The 18,804-nt window shown below is 44.0% G+C and overlaps 2 protein-coding genes across 7 annotated transcripts in view; one reads left to right on the top strand and one right to left on the bottom strand.

Annotated features, from left to right (window-relative positions):
* The window catches only part of LDAF1 (lipid droplet assembly factor 1), a 43,400-nt gene extending 41,329 nt beyond the window's left edge, over window positions 1-2,071 (bottom strand). For 5 of the 6 annotated variants that reach the window (XM_044233012.1, XM_044233014.1, XM_044233013.1 and 2 more), the window contains exon 1: window positions 1,990-2,071. The gene's annotated coding sequence lies outside the window, so the exon portion shown is untranslated. Of the gene's footprint in view, window positions 1-1,962 lie in introns of all 6 variants that reach the window. The other variant, XM_044233011.1, reaches the window with a different exon arrangement.
* A 429-nt stretch (window positions 2,072-2,500) lies between these two features.
* DNAH3 (dynein axonemal heavy chain 3) overlaps window positions 2,501-18,804 on the top strand; it is a gene marked incomplete at its 5' end in the record, with an annotated part of 176,584 nt that continues 160,280 nt past the window's right edge. Inside the window, 3 exons of the mRNA XM_044232901.1 lie at window positions 2,501-2,563; window positions 11,721-11,825; window positions 12,367-12,589. Of these exons, the coding sequence (XP_044088836.1) occupies window positions 2,501-2,563; window positions 11,721-11,825; window positions 12,367-12,589 (391 nt within the window). The remainder of the gene's footprint in view (window positions 2,564-11,720; window positions 11,826-12,366; window positions 12,590-18,804) is intronic.

The following is an 18,804-nucleotide window of genomic DNA, read 5'->3' as shown; positions in this document are numbered from 1 at the left end:
TATCTCTGGGGACTTAGGTTTTTTAGCCTGACAAACTGCTGCAAAGAATATAGTAGAAAGCTGAATACACTATTTCAAGTTCCATTGCCTTTTCCCCAGAAAGCCTTTCTTAAACAGTGATGGTGGCCAATTTCTTTATTTACTACCCACACTGTACAGGTTGGCTTCCAACCACATAAATCATTCTTTATTTACTTGTAAGTCTCCTCTTAATGGGTGGGGTGTCTCGAGGGCAGACCAAGCCACACATACTCTGTGACTCAACAGCCTTTAATTTCCAGGACTGTCCTAAGTTCGTGCAATTATAAAACCAATTTGTTCAGTAAGATTATCTTTTTTTTCTAACCCTTGTTAGATTTTCATATAAACAAATATATATATATATATATATATATATTAAGATTTTATTTATTTATTTGACAGACAGAGATCACAAGTAAGCAGGGAAGCAGGCAGAGAGAGAGGAGGAAGCAGGCTCTCCACGGAGCAGACAGCCCGATGAGGGCTCGATCCCAGGACCCTGGGACCTGAGCCACCCAGGTGCCCCTTGTTCTTATTTTCTATTTCCCAGAACAGCTGTAGGGCAGGACACTGTCTCTTCCTTACAAAACAATCTCCTGACTACGGATAGTAAAAAAGCCTCAAAGATCCTATCACAGTGGCCAAAATTTAACTAAGTGATGCTGACATCTGTTTACCATGTTGACTATACAACATGGCAATTATGTGAGTTAAGGCGGAGGAGTTACTTTATTAACACCTATAGGGTCTAGAATGCAGATTAAAGTGCATTTTCATTACCCTACCTAGAGAGCCTCTGCTACAACCCTGTTTGTCAAACAAGAACCCTTTGGTCGGGAAGGGACTGACCCCGCCACAGCCATTTTCTGTCTTTGAAGCTACAGGTGGCACAAACTTTGGATTTGGGATGTTCCCAGGATGGGATTAGCTCCCCTAATCTCATCTCTGCTGCAGGCAGATACAAGCCCAGCTCCCCTTACAGGTCTCCGGAGGCCTAGGGAATCCAAAGGCCACCCAGACCGGTTTGGGGAGTCTGATGGGACAAACCTAGGTAGAATGCCAATGTCACAGCCGTGGAATGCAACCACCTGGCTACTAACCCTGGAGCCCCTTGTCACTCACTCTACACAGGGGTCTCCCCAGGAACTGAGAAGTCTCTGGAGGCAAGGCGGCAATCCTCAAGTTCCCCGCCTTCTCTGCTCCCTCCAGGCGGACTCCAGAGATCACTGGCCATCCCGCCCCTCCCGGGGCTAACTAACGTCCACCCGGAGCGTTCCAGCTGGAAGGGAGAGGGGGTGCACTTCCTGTTGGGGGAAGGGAATGCTGGGCGGCTCGGGCCTACCCAGGCCCTTCCTTCCCCATTGGCTTCCAGTCTCTCAGCCTTCGAAGACACCAGGGGGAGCCTCCAGACGCCCAGCTTCTAGGTATCCGTGGGCAGAGGTGAAGAGGAAAGGAGGCTGTGGAGAGAGGGTCCGCACGAGAGCGCACGGAGGCTGATAAAGGGGCGTTCACGCCGGAGTGGAGTCATTAATTTGGGGAGAAGAGTCCACCTTTGTTACCTGGAGCACCCTCTTTGCAGTGACCGGGGAAGGGGGTGTCCCTCGGTAGAGAAGAGGGATGTGGGAAAGAGGGTACCTATTTTCATTAATCCCGGGGACAGGGTTGGAAGATTCCTCCTCCAGGTTTTCCAAGAATAGGCAGGGTCTCGGGGATGGAATGGGGTTGTCAACCCTTTTTACCAAATCTAGTGGAGTGTGTGAGGGTGTGCGCGCGCCTGTGGGCGTGCCCGCCTAGCCGGTCTTGTGGACTCGAAGGGGGTAAGACTTCCCTTTTAACTGCGAACTGAGGGCCACAGCTCAGGACATCCATTGCCCGCTCAACCCACGCCCCGGCGCCCCTCCATTTGCCCCTCCCCGCGAGGCCAGCCCGGGCATGCTGTACCCTAGCATCTAAGCTGCGAGCTCTCACCGGTCCTGTCGGCCGCGCTGACCGGGGTCTGCAGGCGGAGAGGAGTGAGGCGGGAGTGGGGGGACTAGGAGGAAGAAAAGGGAGGAACTCTCGTGGGCAAGGGCGGGAGCTGGAGCCTGTTTCCTGCCCCGCCCAGACTGCATCCTTCCCCCGCCCGTCCCCGCCCCTTTCCCCGCCCACTCCCGCCCCTTCCTCCGCCCCCGCCCCGCCCCTTCCTCCGCCCCTCGGCTGCCGGCGTCTCCGACCAGCGCGCAGGATTTGGCTCTCCCCGCCCACGGCTGGGGGGAGCTGGCAAAGGGGCACGGAGGCCTCCGGCTGCAAGCTCCGCGAAGCGAGCTCTCCTTGGCGTTTTGAAGCCACCCTGACAGGCCCTGAGTAGTTTACAGATGAGGAAACTGAGGCACATCCTACACTCCTGGCTTGAAGTGAGAGTTCCCCGGGCCACCGCCGAGACGGTGGAATGGCCTCGGAGCACCGGTTTGCGCAGCGATTTAGGGCTTCCCCTGCCTAAATACCTACACCTGAGCCACCTGTTTTGGAAGCATTTCTGGAGCCCAGGACACCGAAGGAGGAGGTATGGCCTTGACCGGCAGGTTTTAGCCATTACTTCTCACACAGATAACGTGAACCAGCGAGATCCTTAAAGATGGGTTAGGCTATTTCCTCTGTTTTTTGTTTGTTTGTTTGTTTTAAATAATTGAAAAAGTCTAAACCCAAGTCCCTCAGCTCCACATCAGAGCCCGACGACACATGTTCCCTGGCTCATATCCGTCCCATAGAGCAGGGATTCTCAATGGCAGCGCTATTGACATTTGGGGCCGGGAAATTTTGTATTGAAGGGGCTGCCCTGTGTTTTGTAGAAAGTTTAGCAGCATCCCTGGCCTTGACCCACTAGATGCCAGGAGTCATCCCCTTCCTCCCAGTTGTGACAACCAAAAATGTCCCCAAACATTGCCAAATGTCCTGTGAGGACACAATCTTCCTATTAAGAACAACTGCCATAGGGGCACCTAGGTGCCCCAGTTGCTTAAGCATCTGCCTTTGGCTCTGGAAGTAATCCCAGGGTTCTGGGATTGAGCCCCACTTCTGGCATCCTGCTCAGTGAGGGCCGTGGCGGGGCTGGGGCGGGGGGGGGGGGGGGTTTGGGGGGTCTGCTTGTCTGCTTCTTCCTCTCCCCCTGCCCCTCCCTGTCTCTCTCTCAAATAAATAAATCTAAAAACAAAAACAAACAACAACAACAAAAAAAAAACTGGTATAGACTGTGGGCTGGGGGAGGGAGGTTCCAACAGTCCTGGGCCCTGAACTCAGGGCTGACTCTTACTGTGTGACCTTGGATAAGTTACCTCTCTGATCCAGGGTTTCATCTGTAAAATGACAGACCTGAGCATTGCCCAAGCATTGGCCTGCTGCTGCATTGTTCTCAAGCATTTTTCATCCAGGGACTTCTGTAGACCTCCCTTTCCTCTGTGACCTGCGTCCATAGCAACCTGGGAAACAGTCATAGGGTTTTAGAGAGGACGGATGCAAAAATATCTGTAAAGAACTTAGTACCTACCTGGAGTATAGGAGGGATTAAAAAAGATTCAATGGTGCAGTCTTCTACCAACTAATATCTCTAGAAATAAACAGGCTGGTGGATAAAGGAATAAGCTTGAGGACAATAATAATAAAAAGGAGCTAAGAGATCCCATCTAATCCCACAAGAGCGAGCAAAAGAGGAGCTAATGGTGGAGATAAGACATGGATAGATAAATGCCTCTAGATTCTTAAGTTTCAGACAGTGTGGCTTCATGCATTTTGTTCTGCAGTATAATGGGTACCCCACCTAAGAAAATGTTGTGGGTTTTTTTTTTCCCCCTTTAGAACAAAACAATACAACTGTCCTTACCTGGCAGGCATTGCTTCCTTCGGAAAGCTGAACTGGGGCCTTCCCGAGTATTTTTGTTCAAGGGTGCCATCTAGAGGTGTCTTTGTGAATCCTCTATCCCCCCCCAACCCCCATCCCAACACTGCACTCCTCTGTCATTGCAGGGACAGCCAGATTTTGCTTTTTTCCTTTTATGTTGGCTGCCTTTTCCACCATATTATGAGGTCCCTGATGGCTGGGACCTCATAAGAAGAAACTGAGCTTAGCTTAGCTTTCTCCATATCATCAGGACTTGGCAACCACTGATGGGACAATAAAATAAAGCTATATGCAGCCTCTTCTATGCTTTTCAAAGGTTACTTACTCTGGCTAAGCAACCATTTCAGGTCTTAGGAAAGACCTGAAAGAAGCACTGGACTCTGAATAAGAAATGTATGAAAATTTCCCAGCAACACATTGAGACCCTAATCTGTTAATATCACAGAGACGGGGACAACCCAGACTCTAGCTGACTTCTCTCCAAATTGCCAGATTTAGCAAATAAAAATCCAGGACACCCAATTCAAAGATAACTTCTCAAATGTAGGTATGTCCCAAATATTGAATACTCATACTAAAAAATTATTTGTTGTTTACCTGAAATTCTAATTTTACTGGGTATCCAGTGTTTTATCTAGCAACCCTGTGTACTTGGAGTTGAGGGATTGAGGGACTTGAAGCCTGCATCCCTCTAGGGAATCATTACATAGAAAGTTAAGTCAGATAATTCTGGTGCAGATGAGGTAGGCAAGATTTGGAGTTGGGGGGGGGCATGGCATTTTCATTCTCCTTAGTAGCTATTTTATTTATTTTCTACCTTTCTTCAGACCATATGTATGTTTTTGATTAAAGCTGGGGAGCAGATTCCATAGTCAGGTTCAAATCCCAACTTTGCCACCAACCTCGCTGAGTGACTGTGGGCTCGTTACTTAACCTAACTGTGCTTCAGTTTCTTTAGCTATAAAACTTGGGATAATAATTTTATTTATTTTCTGGGTTATTGGGTAGATTTGGAAAGATGATGCTCATTAAGTGCTTAGCACGGTGCCAGCAGATACATATAGCTCAACTACATAAAAGCCATAATCATTGTTTTTTTATTTTGAACACAGGTTAACTTAAAGTACACTGACTTTCAGAGGCAGACATGTCTCCTACTCACCCACAGGGTCATGAGGCTCATTAGCATCCTACCGGTCCCTTTCTACTAACTCACTTTGTTGAGTTACAGCTGCTGGTTTTGGTGGGACATTGGGTTCATGCCCCATTATACAGGAGGCCTGGTTATAACCCCATTTCTGTCTAAACAAAAGTTTCAAACCCTGTCACAAATTCATTTATTCCAGATACTACGTGAAACTGTATATATTATGGCGTCAGATTGGATAGGGGCCCCCAAATATGGGGTGACGATCAGGTGGAAGCTGATGGCACAGTCATTGAAAGAATTCACCTGAAGCAAAACAAAGGAGATAGCAGTTTATTGAATACACTGCAAGGGAGGGGTAGGTGGGGATCCAGAGGAGAGGCTGTCTGCAGGGAGCCAGTGGGTGGGGGCTGTTTTTAAAGGGGGAAGGTGAGGGAGGTGTGGGGACAGACAGAATTCTCCCCTTTTTGGTAACTGTGCCTGGCTGTAAGTAACCCATTGTTTAGTTAGAGCCTATGGATATTCTGGGTCATCTGATGGGCCTGTTTGTATACAGCGAGGGGGTCGCTGTGGGCCCCGCCTGCATTCCATTGCTCAAGCCTGTTCGCCTAAAAGCCCGCTTCTACCTATTTGCCTGATGATAGAGACTACAAATACAAGAGATGAGCAAGTACAAGGTTATTTTGAAAGTATGGAGTGCCCAACTTTGAGGAAGAAGTAAGAAAAAGGAGCAAGGGAAGTACTTGGTGCTGTGCAGTGCTTAGGGTAGGATCTCAGAAATGTTTGTGTTCTGGGCAGGTCCTTTGTGGAAAGAGCACTGGACTGGGGTCATGAGGACCGGCTTCGACTTGGATCCATGTTTCTTAGAACTTGCATCAACTGGGGAAAGTTCTGTATCTTGCTCGATTTTGATTTTCTCGTACACAAAATGGGAACAACATGGAGTCTGGAGAAAAATTGAATGAAATAACAGATATGCACGCATGGCACCCCAAGAGAGCTCAGTAAGTCTAAACTGGTTTTGAGAGAACTTTGAATGCGACCAAGGAACACGTGCTTTGAATGTTTGGGCAGCCCCTAATATTATAACCTGTGAGTACACATCTGTACAAAGGTATGTGTTTTTCTGCATTTATAATAAGGATGACGTTAGCCTCAACATCTATAGAGTGCGTCCTGTATCAGATGACCAAACCATCTCACTTTGCCTAGGATTGAGGGGCTTCCCACGATGCAGGACTTACACTGTTAAAACCCAGAAAATCCCAGGCAAACTGGGGCAAGTTGGCCATCCCCCTGCTATGTGCGAATTGTCTTACAGACATTAATTATCTCCTTAACCTTTAAACCTACCCTATGAGGTGGGTACTCACATGGTTGCCATTTTCTGTTTAAAAAGGACACTTCAGAGAGATTAACAACTTGCTCAAGCATCTTAGCTAATTAATGGGAAGGGTAGGATCTGAACCTAGCTGTGCCCAGCCCAAGACTTTAACCACCACACTGTTTGCCTTTAGACTTCACCAAAGCCACAGTCTTTTATTGCCACTCACCTCCACATGCCCGATCATTGCTGAACACCCTCCCATCTTCCCTTCTGTCATCAACAGTTTCTGCTGCCCAGCCAGGCCTCTAGCAAAGGAAGACACCAGCTGAATCAAGCCCCGTCTTGTATCTGGACACAGCTAAGGCCCCTCCTTCCTTAGCAACAGACGCTGAAGCCTGGTTACAGCCCCAGAGCCTGGGTGTAAGCAAGCACCTCCAGTGTTAAAACAGCCCAAAGAAGAGGAGAGAGAGGAGCTCAGGCTGCCAAGGTATTGTTTGGTAGGGTTTTTCCTCCCTCTTCTCTGTATTAATATGTAACCCTGCTTCAGTTTTTCTACAGCGAACTCAGTGTGTTCCTGGAAAAGTTCCAAGAGAGGAGCTGCTCAGTGGAAGGGAAGACTGCCCAGACCAGGAGGTGCAGGAACCATAGCAGAAAAGCCCAGCAGAGCCCCAGTGCTGTCCCTTCATTCTGTAGCTTCCCTTTCTTCTTCTACCAGGGAAGCTCCCCAGGGGGCCGAAGTCTGTGACCTCAGAGAGGCAGCCTGGTGAACAGAGCTTTCAGAACATTTAGAAAGTTCCATCTTCTGTGTCATCCCCATTATGCTATAAGGAAGTGTGAATTTCAGAGCCACTGGTAGGAGAGGATCGTCCCCCACGAAACTGAGAGCTCTTTATTCTTATTGTAATAGGTCCAGTTAGAGTGGACAATATGAGTGACATGGGTTGCTCATCTCCGAAGGTAGGTGTGAATTTTGAGGTGTATTTCTTCTTCTTCTTCTTTTTTTTTTTTTAAACCTGTATTTTCAATATGTAGGAAATTGGAGGGTGGGCAGGAAGGGGATATTTCGATGATAGACTAATTACTAATTGCCATGTCCGATCCCCTGGACTGAGCAAGTGTGTTTGCCACATTTTTATGTGTGTCCTTTGAAATGTGCTCTTTGCTGAATTAGGCTTTTGAACATCCTCAGGTTTTGCTCTGAAAATTTTAGGAACAGACACCTCTTGTTCCTTTCCCTTCCCTTCCAAGGCCATTAGATGATCTCTTCCATCCAATAATTCCCAACACTGGGTGTACATGAGAATATCCTAGATAGCCTCTTGCAGACAGAGACTTAGCCTCACTTCCAAAGGTTCTGATCCAGAAGGGTTGCAGTGGGGTCCCCAAATCTGTATTTTTAACTAAGAATTGAGTGCTCCTGTTATAGCAGGTGAGCATTTGGGAATGGCCCCCAAGAAGAATGTGCAAAGGACATCTGAAGTCAGAAATCAGCCCTCTGAAAGTAATAGTTCCTCCTGATCTAGGTGTCTGAATCCTGATTTTAAAATCCAAGCTCCGCTAGGTTGCCATACACTAACATGCCCAAAAGAGCATTTTAAATTGGAACTTTATGAAATTAAAGTGGATTTGTTGGTAATGGCTGAATCCACTACCTAAAATGAAAACTCCCTACAGTTTACTAGAGAAAACACTTAAGCATTAACATTTTTAACAAACCATTTTGCATACTGCGTAGTTCTTACAAAAGTCACTGTCTCTTTCCCCTTAAAGATGCCACAGAGAGTTCTTACCCAGGTATGGTCAATCAAGAAAAGTATCTTTGGGATGGCTCAGTGGGTTAAAGCCTCTGCCTTTGGCTCAGGTCATGATCTCAGGTCAGGGTCCTGGGATTGAGCCCCCCACCCCACCCCCCCGCTCCCGCATCAGGCTGTGTGCTCAGTGGGGAGCCTGCTTCCCCCTATCTCTCTGGCTGCCTCTCTGCCTACTTGTGATCTGTATGTCAAATAAATAAATAAAAACTCTTTAAAAGAAAAGTATCTTTGTTCTGTTCTGGAATGGATTTCCAGATCTGCTGATGCTGTGTGTATAGGTTTTCCTGTCCCATGCACTGAGATGTTTTCTGCTCTCAGAGTAGTTATGGCTCTGTGTGTATAAGTCTTAGCCTGTGCTTATAAACTAGCTCAAACTTAATTTGTTCTTCAGAGGTTCTGCTTCCGAGGTTCTGCTCTATTACGTTCTGTAAAATTCTTAATGTTGGCTTTCTTGTGAAATGCTTTGCTTTTTCTTTCTTTTCCCAAGAGTGGTTTGTCTCTTTGATGACTCATCTGCTTCTGTGTCTGCTCCTTGGGTGACCATCTCTTAGTATGGAGGAGCACAAATATAATTCAATCTGGCTCAAACCCAAAAGGGAATCTCTGAGCTCAAGTAATTGAGAAGTCCAAATTGGATCCCGGAGTCAGCTGATGTCACTGGGAGTCCATCTTTCGCCTTCTGGTTGTTAATGCTGCCTTCTAGGTTGGCTTTATTTTAAGGAGAGCTTTATTCCCGTATCAGGCAGAGATGGGTGTTGAGAGTGCCTCTTTCTCAGTAGGTCTGGTGAAAGTGTCAGGAAAGACTCTGATCAGCCCAGCTTAAGTCATATGCCTGTCCCTGGGCAATCACTGTGTCTAGGAAGACGGAGTGCCCTGATTGGCCAGACCTGTGTTACATGTCCTTCACTGTAGCCAGGAGCTGGGATCAGCATATGTGTAACATGGACTGAAATTGGAGAAGAGCCAGTTATGTCCACTTAGGGCTGTGTTCTGCTTCTTGATAGGAAGAGTAACTTCCCAACTGGTATCAGGGCTGATGTAAGGTTTACTCCCACCGACGAGCAGAAGCGTGAAGGCCAAGGCAGCTCCTGAAAAATATTAACATCCTCCTTGACTGCAAAAGGTCAGGGTTTGGGGGTTAGTTACTCATTACCACTGTTGCTGGTCACTTATTCAAGATGTTTGAGTGTTTGCTTATTGCTCGTTTAATGAAGACATCTTATTTGAAACAGATTTAAAAGCTAGGCTAAGGGGAAAGATTTCCACGGACCACAAAACCTTGCTTGCAAAGACAAAAAACAGGCAGCTGTAACTTACCAATCGGTATATGTTGTACATCTGGAGTCCTGAAGGAAATCATAAACAACTTCATGGTGCTAGAAGTGTGTGGTCAGAATCTGCCCCAGATGGTGTGGTACCCACTTTGCATGACCAGTTTCCTTTCAGGCTGATGTCAGAGTTTTCTCATTTTGTTCAACTGATTGGTGCAGATCTGATAATAATTTTTTTTTAAGATTTTATTTACTTATTTGTCAGAGAGAGTGAGCACAGGCAGACAGAGTGGCAGACAGAGGCAGAGGGAGAAGCAGACTCCCTGCTGAGCAAGGCGCCCGATGTGGGACTAGATTCCAGGACGCTGGGATCATGACCTCAGCCGAAGGCAGCTGCTTAACCAACTGAGCCACCCAGGTGTTCCTGATATTAATTTTTTTTAAAGATTCATTTTATTTGCAAGAGAGAACATACACACACGGGCATGCACACGAGTGGGTAGGGGAGTGGCAGAGGGAGAGACTCTTCAAGCCAACCCCCACTGAGCACGGAGCCCGACACAAGGTTTGATCTCACCACCCATGAAATCATGACCAGAGCCCAAACCAAGAGTCCAATACTCAATACACTGAGCTACCAGGCACGCTCTGATACTGATTTCAGTAGAGAAAATCATCTTGGAGATAATCAATCAATTCTTAGGTCCTCAAAATTGAGGTCAAGAGCAGAGAGAGAGATGTAGTTATTTAAATCAACAAAGTAAACTCTCTAATCTATAAACAAGGTCTGTAGATCTCAAACTCATCTTGTTTAAATTGAATCCCATGCAACCTGATTTTTTTTTCAATTTATTTATTTTCAGAAAAACATTATTCATTATTTTTTCACCACACCAACCTGATTTTTAATGAAGTTCTGTTGGTGAGTCTGGTGTGCCACCATTTTTGAGAATACCTGGTTTAGGCCATCAGACCAGTGGGCCTGTTGTATGTTTTTAAAGATCTCAGGCTTGCTCCCTATCTGTATTTATGAGTTTGCATGTTTTTGTTTCATTTTAACACCTTCCTAAAATAACTTGTCCTGTTAGTGATACTTGCCATTTCCAATGTTGGGATGGAGTCATGTGTATTTAAAAGCTCTCTGTGTGGCTAGGATGTGTTACCTGTATTCTCTGAGCTTTAGTTTTTTTCAGATTGAACATGGGTATAAAAAAACTTATTGGGTTCTAGGTGGCCTAGAAGGAAATAATTCAGAATAATGAGAGTGTTGTTATTATTGCTAATATTTTCTGAGATTGAGTCATCAGTGAGCAGTTGGCTAGGGTATGAGAGTGGCAGACATCTGCTTCATATATCCCCTGTCTGCTACCCCCTGCCAGTTACCCTGCATGACATAATTTGCTGACTCAAGTAAATCAAATCAATCCAGTAATGTCTCATCTTACAGAGTTCAGTCCAAAGTCATTGCCTAAGGTGAAAAATCATGGAGAGTCAAGTGTCCTTGAAAATCCCTTAAACCATCTTTAAAGAGCCATGTAGAAACACCTCTAAATTAAGCCCAGCCCTGCAGTTTTCCTCTATGTTGGGACACATTGCACTTTCTCCATTGCAGCCCCATGTAAGTAGTGGTCCTGCATGTAGGGGCTGGGTCCTAGGACAGAAACACACACAGAATCGCTCAACATTGCATTTGCTTTTAGCTCTGCTCAGGAGAGGTGCTTGGGAACTGAGAGTGGCCATGGGAGCCACAAGTTCACCCCTACCTGAGGGTCACCCCTAAGTGTACATTCACTGAAGGGATTGGTAGACTCAGATACCCATACCATTTAAGTGATATTTTTTTCTTTTTATAGGAAGCACAGAGGGTTGCTCATGTATATGTTACAGTCACAGAAAGTACAATGCGCCTGCATAAGCATATTTCTCTTTGGAATTGTGTATTTGTGAAATGCAAGAGTCCATTTTTTTAAAGTTAGCCCCTTGAATCATGACCCAAAATAGGGTAACTTGGGGTCTTCCTGGGGAAAAATGTATGTTAATTTGCTCATAGAGAGGTGCCCAAGAAAAAGACACTGGAGGAGAGACAGGTTGCTAATTTAAAAATGAAACCTACACCATGGATGGATGGATGGATGGGGTGAGAAGGGTAATTTGTGGACAAAACTCTCTCTAACCCCTTTCTTGGGGATCTCTATACTCCATGCCCAACCTAGAGGTTTGGAAATCTTTCCTAATTCCTAAAGAGTGGCTTTGTTCCCATTTCCCACAGATCACCAAGAGTGACTCGATACATCATATGAGCCACTCCCAGATGCAGCCAGAGCTGCCCCCTCTGCCTGCTTCTGCTGGAGAGGAACCGTCTGAACTCTATCAGGTATGTTCATCTGGCTACTGGTCTTCTGCTGTTACTGGGCAGGGGTGGGGTGGGGGAGGGGAGTGAGGGATAAGCAGTCAGATTTGACAAGTGGGGTCAATGGCTCTTTGGTCACCTCTGCTACCAGAAAAGACTCCAGCTGTGTGGGGGAAAAAAAGCTATCCCATAGCACAAAGGTGAGTTAAGATCCAGCCTTCTCCCTTCTCTGTGCTGTTGAACCTTTCCAAACTTCTGCGTCTTCCATTATTTCTACCTTATAGCCATGTCTGTAAAGAATAAAGACAATAGAAATAAATTACCTGACTCACAGATACACGGTTTATTGAAAGCCAGCTGCTGTCCTTGACATCAGAAATCATGCTCACAGTAGACAGAGAAGCGTAATTGGTGACCATCCAGGAAACATTTCCCTGAGTTTGTAGAAGGTGGAAACAGCGTAAGGCACACACGAGGGTCTCCCTAAGTCTGCATGTGAGTGAAGCTTAAGCTTCTCCAAGAGGTGTCGTTCCCCGCATCATACTCTGTGTATCTTCCCTTGTAGACGGTCATGTCACACAGCTTTTATCCCCCCTTGATGCAACGCACATCGTGGACCCTGGCTGCACCCTTCAAAGAGCAGCACCACTACCGCGGACCCAGTGACTCCATTGCCAACAACTATTCTTTGACGGCTCAGGACCTGAAGTTGAAGGACCTGCTGAAGGTTTACCAGCCGGTCACCATCAATGCCCCTAGGGAAAAGAATGTTCAGGGGCTGCCATTAGGTATTTGTAGCAGTGTGGCCATACCAGCTCAGAATGGGGTGTTGGGTGGGATTTTTAGTCCTGGGTTCTACTTCTCTCTTTTTTGCTTGCTGCAGCTAACCTTGGATAACCTCATAGACTCTCAGTCGGTGAAATGAGAGTAATTATAACAGCTAAAATTACATTTACCATATGCCATGTCCCTTACATTTACCACACACCAAACACTTGTGTTATTGATTGCTGTATAACAAACTACCCCGAAGACTTAACGGTTTAAAACAACCAGTATTTATTATCCCAGAGTTTATGAGGCAAAAATCTGGGCATGGCTTAACTAAATGGTTCTGGGCCAGAGTATCTCACAAGCGTGCAGTCAAGGTATCAGCCAGAACCACAGTCATCTAAAGGCACCCAGGGAAGGATCCTCTTCCATGCTCACTCAGGTCCACAGGTTCTTGTTGGCTGTTGGCCATGGACATCAGTTTCCTCCACGTGAGCCTTTCCATGAGGGCAGCTCACAACATGGCTTCTGGCTTCCCTCAGAGGGAACAAGGGAGAGAACAAGAGAGAGAAGGGAGCCAAAAAGACAGAAACCACAGTCTTTTGGGAACTTATTAATTTTGGAAATGATATCCTATCACTTTGGCTGTATGCTGTTTGTTAGAAGTGAGCCTGTAGGTCTAGCCCACATATGCAATACCAGGAGTTGGGGAATCCTTGAGGGCCATCTTGGAAGCTACTTACCATAGTACTTTATTAATTTATTTAATACTACTAGGTACAATTTAATCTATTTATTCTTCAGTAATTCTTACTGCATGTATGTTGGAAACTCTTCATCTGCCCTCTGTCTCAAACTTGTTTTCATATTTTTCTTTTTTTTTTCTCTTCAGTGTCTGGGTGAGTTCCTCAGATGTATCTTTTTTTTAATTTTTATTAAGATTTTATTTATTTATTTAACAGAGAGAGACACAACGATAAAGGAACTCAAGCAGGGGTAGTGGGAGAAGGAAAAGCAGGCTTCCCACAGAGCAAGGAGGCTGATGTGGGGCTTGATCCCAGGACTCTGGGATCATGACCTGAGCCGAAAACAGATGCTTAAGGACTGAGCCACCCAGGCACCCCCACATGTATCTTCTAATTCAGTTATTTGCTCTTCAACTCTGTTGAGACTTGAGTTTATCATGTCTAATGAATGTCCTTTTTTTTTTTTTTTTTCATGACAGTATCTTTACATTTTCAGATTTTCTAATTGGTTCTACTCAATGGGTGTCACCCCTGCCAATTTCTCATTTTATTCTTATGGGTATAGCTTTTTCAATTCCTGGTAGGATCTTAAACACTTTTTTTGGAGCAATGTTTATAATGCTGTATTATTTTCACTTTGTGAATCTATCCCTTGATTTTTTTAGTTTATTAGCTATCTTTCTTAGTATCGGGTTTTTTTCTGTGATTTTAGTTTGCTGACTTGTGTTGAAAGGTTTTTTTCCATTCTTGCTACATGATCCCCCCCCATTGTTTTCATTGAAGTGTGATTCACATATAATAAGATGCATAGATCTTACATGTTCAGTTCAGTGAGTATTGGCAATTGTTTATACCATATAGCCACCACCCAAACAGGATGTGGGGCATTTCCTTCACTAGAGAAAGTTCTCTTGTGCTCATTGCCAATGAGTTCTCTCTCCTACCCAATACCATCCCCGGCCAACATAACCGCTTTCTGGGTTTTGTCACCACGGATTAGTTTTGCTTGTTTTCACTTATAATTGTAATCAATTTGTACCCTTTTGACAACGCCTTCTTAATCTGATTTTTTTTATTTTTTATTTTTTATAAACATATATTTTTATCCCCAGGGGTACAGGTCTGTGAATCGCCAGTTTTACACACTTCACAGCACTCAACATAGCACATACCCTCCCCAATGTCCATAACTCCCAACCCCCCTCCCTCCAGCAACCCTCAGTTTGTTTTGTGAGATTAAGAGTCACTTATGGTTTGTATCCCTCCCAATCCCATCTTGTTTCATTTATTCTTCTCCTACCTCCTTAACCCCCCCATGTTGCATCTCCACTTCCTCATATCAGGGAGATCATATGATAGTTGTCTTTCTCTGCTTGACTTACTTTGCTAAGCATGATACCCTCTAGTTCCATCCACGTCGTCGCAAATGGCAAGATTTCATTTCTTTTGATGGCTGCATAGTATTCCATTGTGTATGTATACCACATCTTCTTTATCCATTCATCTGTTGATGGACATCTAGGTTCTTTCCATAGTTTGGCTATTGTAGACATTGCTGCTACAATGTCTGTAGTGTACATGCCCCTTTGGATCACTACGTTTGTATATTTAGGGTAAATACCCAGTAGTGCAATTGCTGAGTCATAGGGCAGTTCTATTTTCAATATTCTGAGGAAACTTCATGTTGTTTTCCAGAGTGGTTGCACCAGCTTGCATTCCCACCAACTTGCATTCCCCTTTCTCCACATCCCCGCCAGCATCTGTCATTTCCTGACTTGTTAATTTTAGCCATTCTGACTGGTGTGAGGTGATATCTCATTGTGGTTTTGATTTGTATTTCCCTGATGCCGAGTGATATGGAGCACTTTTTCATGTGTCTGTTGGCCATCTGGATGTCTTCTTTGCAGAAATGTCTGTTCATGTCTTCTGCCCATTTCTTGATTGGATTATTTGTTCTTTGGGTGTTGAGTTTGCTAAGTTCTTTATAGATTTTGGACACTAGCCCTTTATCTGATATGTCGTTTGCAAATATCTTCTCCCATTCTGTCCGTTGTCTTTTGGTTTTGTTAACTGTTTCCTTTGCTGTGAAAAAGCTTTTGATCTTGATAAAATCCCAATAGTTCATATTTGCCCTTGCTTCCCTTGCCTTTGGCAACGTTCCTAGGAAAATGTTGCTGTAGCTGAGGTCAAAGAGGTTGCTGCCTGTGTTCTCCTCAAGGATTTTGATGGATTCCTTTCTCACATTGAGGTCCTTCAACCATTTTGAGCCTATTTTTGTGTGTGGTGTAAGGAAATGGTCCAATTTCCTGTTTCTGCATGTGGCTGTCCAATTTTCCCAACACCATTTATTGAAGATGCTGTCCTTTTAACATTGGACATTCTTTCCTGCTTTGTTGAAAATTAGTTGACCATAGAGTTGAGGGTCTATTTCTGGGCTGTCTATTCTGTTTCATCGATCTATGTATCTGTTTTGTGCCAGTACCATGCTGTCTTGATGATGACAGCTTTGTATTAGAGCTTGAAGTCCGGAATTGTGATGCCACCAACTTTGGCTTTCTTTTTCAATATCCCTTTGGCTATTCGAGGTCTTTTCTGGTTCCATATAAATTTTAAAATTATTTGTTCCATTTCTTTGAAAAAGATGGATGGTACTTTGATAGGAATTGCATTAAATGTGTAGATTACTTTAGGTAGCATAGACATTTTCACAATATTTATTCTTCCAATCCAGGAGCATGGAACATTTTTCCATTTCTTTGTGTCTTCCTCAATTTCTTTCATGAGTACTTTATAGTTTTCTGAGTATAGATTCTTTCCCTCTTTGGCTAGGTTTATTCCTAGGTATCTTATGGTTTTGGGTGCAATTGTAAAAGGGATTGACTCCTTAATTTCTCTTTCTTCTGTCTTGTTGTTGGTGTAGAGAAATGCAACTGATTTCTGTGCATTGATTTTATATCCTGACACTTTACTGAATTCCTGTACAAGTTCTAGCAGTTTGGGAGTGGAGTCTTTTGGGTTTTCCACATATAGTATCATATCATCTGTGAAGAGTGATAGTTTGACTTCTTCTTTGCCAATTTGGATGCCTTCAATTTCTTTTTGTTGTCTGATTGCTGAGGCTAGGACTTCTAGTACTATGTTGAATAGCAGTGGTGATAATGGACATCCCTGCCGTGTTCCTGACCTTAGTGGAAAAGCTTTCAGTTTTTCTCCATTGAGAATGATATTTGTGGTGGGTTTTTCATAGATAGCTTTGATAATCTTGAGGTATGTGCCTTCTATCCCTACACTTTGAAGAGTTTTGATCAGGAAGGGATGCTATACTTTGTCAAATGCTTTTGCAGCATCTATTGAGAGTATCATATGGTTCTTGTTCTTTCTTTTATTGATGTGTTGTATCACATTGATTGATTTGCGGATGTTGAACCAACCTTGCAGCCCTGGAATAAATCCCACTTGGTCATGGTGAATGATCCTTTTAATGTACTGCTGAATCCTATTGGCTAGTAGTTTGGTGAAAATTTTCACATCTGTGTTCATCAAGGATATTGGTCTGTAGTTGTCTTTTTTGATGGGATCCTTGTCTGGTTTTGGGATCAAGATGATGCTGGCCTCATAAAATGAGTTTGGAAGTTTTCCTTCCATTTCTATTTTTTGGAACAGTTTCAGGAGAATAGGAATAAATTCTTCTTTAAATGTTTGGTAGAATTCCCCCAGGAAGCCGTCTGGCCCTTGGCTTTTGTTTGTTTGGAGATTTTTGATGACTGTTTCAATCTCCTTACTGGTTATGGGTCTGTTCAGGCTTTCTATTTCTTCCTGGTTCAGTTGTGGTAGTTATATGTCTCTAGGAATGCATCCATTTCTTCCAAATTGTCAAATTTGCTGGCATAGAGTTGCTCATAGTATATTCTTTTAATTGTTTGTATTTCTTTGCTGTTAGTTGTGATCTCCCTCTTTCATTCATGATTTTATTTGGGTCCTTTCTTTTCTTTTTGATAAGTCTGGCCAGGGGTTTATCAATCTTATTAATTCTTTCAAAGAACCAGCTCCTAGTTTTGTTGATTTGTTCTATTGTTTTTTTGGTTTCTATTTCATTGATTTCTGCTCTGATCTTTATGATTTCTCTTCTCCTGCTGGGTTTAGGGTTTCTTTCTTGTTCTTTCTCCAGCTTCTTTAGGTGTAGAGTTAGGTTGTGTACCTGAGACCTTTCTTGTTTCTTGAGAAAGGCTTGTACTGCTATATATTTTCCTGTCAGGACTGCCTTTGTTGTGTCCCACAGATTTTGAACCATTGTGTTTTCATTATCATTTGTTGCCATGAATTTTTTCAATTCTTCTTTAATTTCCTGGTTGACCCATTCATTCTTTAGAAAGATGCTGTTTGGTCTCCATGTATTTGGGTTCTTTCCAAATTTCCTCTTGTGATTGAGTTCTAGCTTCAGAGCATTGCAGTCTGAAAATATGCAGGGAATGATCCCAGTCTTTTGATACCGGTTGAGACCTGATTTAGGACCAAGGATGTGATCTGTTCTGGAGAATGTTCCATGTGCACTAGAGAAGAATGTGTATTCTGTTGCTTTGGGATGAAATGTTCTGAATATATCTGTGATGTCCATCTGGTCCAGTGTGTCATTTAAGGCCTTTATTTCCTTGTTGATCTTTTGCCTGGATGATCTGTCCATTTCAGTGAGAGGAGTGTTAAAGTCCCCTACTTTTATTGTATTATTGTTGATGTGTTTCTTTGATTTTGTTATTAATTGGTTTATATAGTTGGCTGTTCCCATGTTGGGGGCATAGATATTTAAAATTGTTAGATCTTCTTGTTGGACAGATCCTTTGAATATGATATGGTGTCCTTCCTCATCTCTTATTATAGTCTTTGGCTTAAAATCTAATTGATCTGATATAAGGATTGCCACTCCAGCTTTCTTCTGATGTCCATTAGCATGGTAAATTCTTTTCCACCCCCTCACTTTAAATCTGGAGGTGTCTTCGGGTTTAAAATGAGTTTCTTGTAGGCAACATATAGGTGGGTTTTGTTTTTTTATCCATTCTGATACCCTGTGTCTTTTGATTAGGGCATTTAGCCCATTAAAATTCAGGGTAACTATTGAGAGATATGAATTTAGTGCCATTGTATTGCCTGTAAGGCGACTGTTACTGTATATTGTCTCTATTCCTTTCTGATTTACTACTTTTACGCTCTCTCTTTGCTTAGAGGACCCCTTTCAATATTTCCTGTAGAGGTGGTTTGGTGTTTGCAAATTCTTTCAGTTTTTGTTTGTCCTGGAAGCTTTTTTTTTTTTTTTTTAAGATTTTATTTATTTATTTGACAGAGAGAGATTACAAGTAGGCAGAGAGGCAGGCAGAGAGAGAGAGGAGGAAGCACGCTCCCTGCTGAGCAGAGAGCCCGATGCGGGACTCGATCCCAGGACCCTGAGATCATGACCTGAGCCGAAGACAGCGGCTCAACCCACTGAGCCACCC

Source organism: Neovison vison, chromosome 14 (genome assembly GCF_020171115.1).
Source record: "Neovison vison isolate M4711 chromosome 14, ASM_NN_V1, whole genome shotgun sequence".
Lineage (NCBI taxonomy): Eukaryota > Metazoa > Chordata > Mammalia > Carnivora > Mustelidae > Neogale > Neogale vison.
The sequence above is the reverse complement of the archived record's forward strand: the minus strand, read 5'-3'. Positions and strand labels throughout refer to the sequence as shown.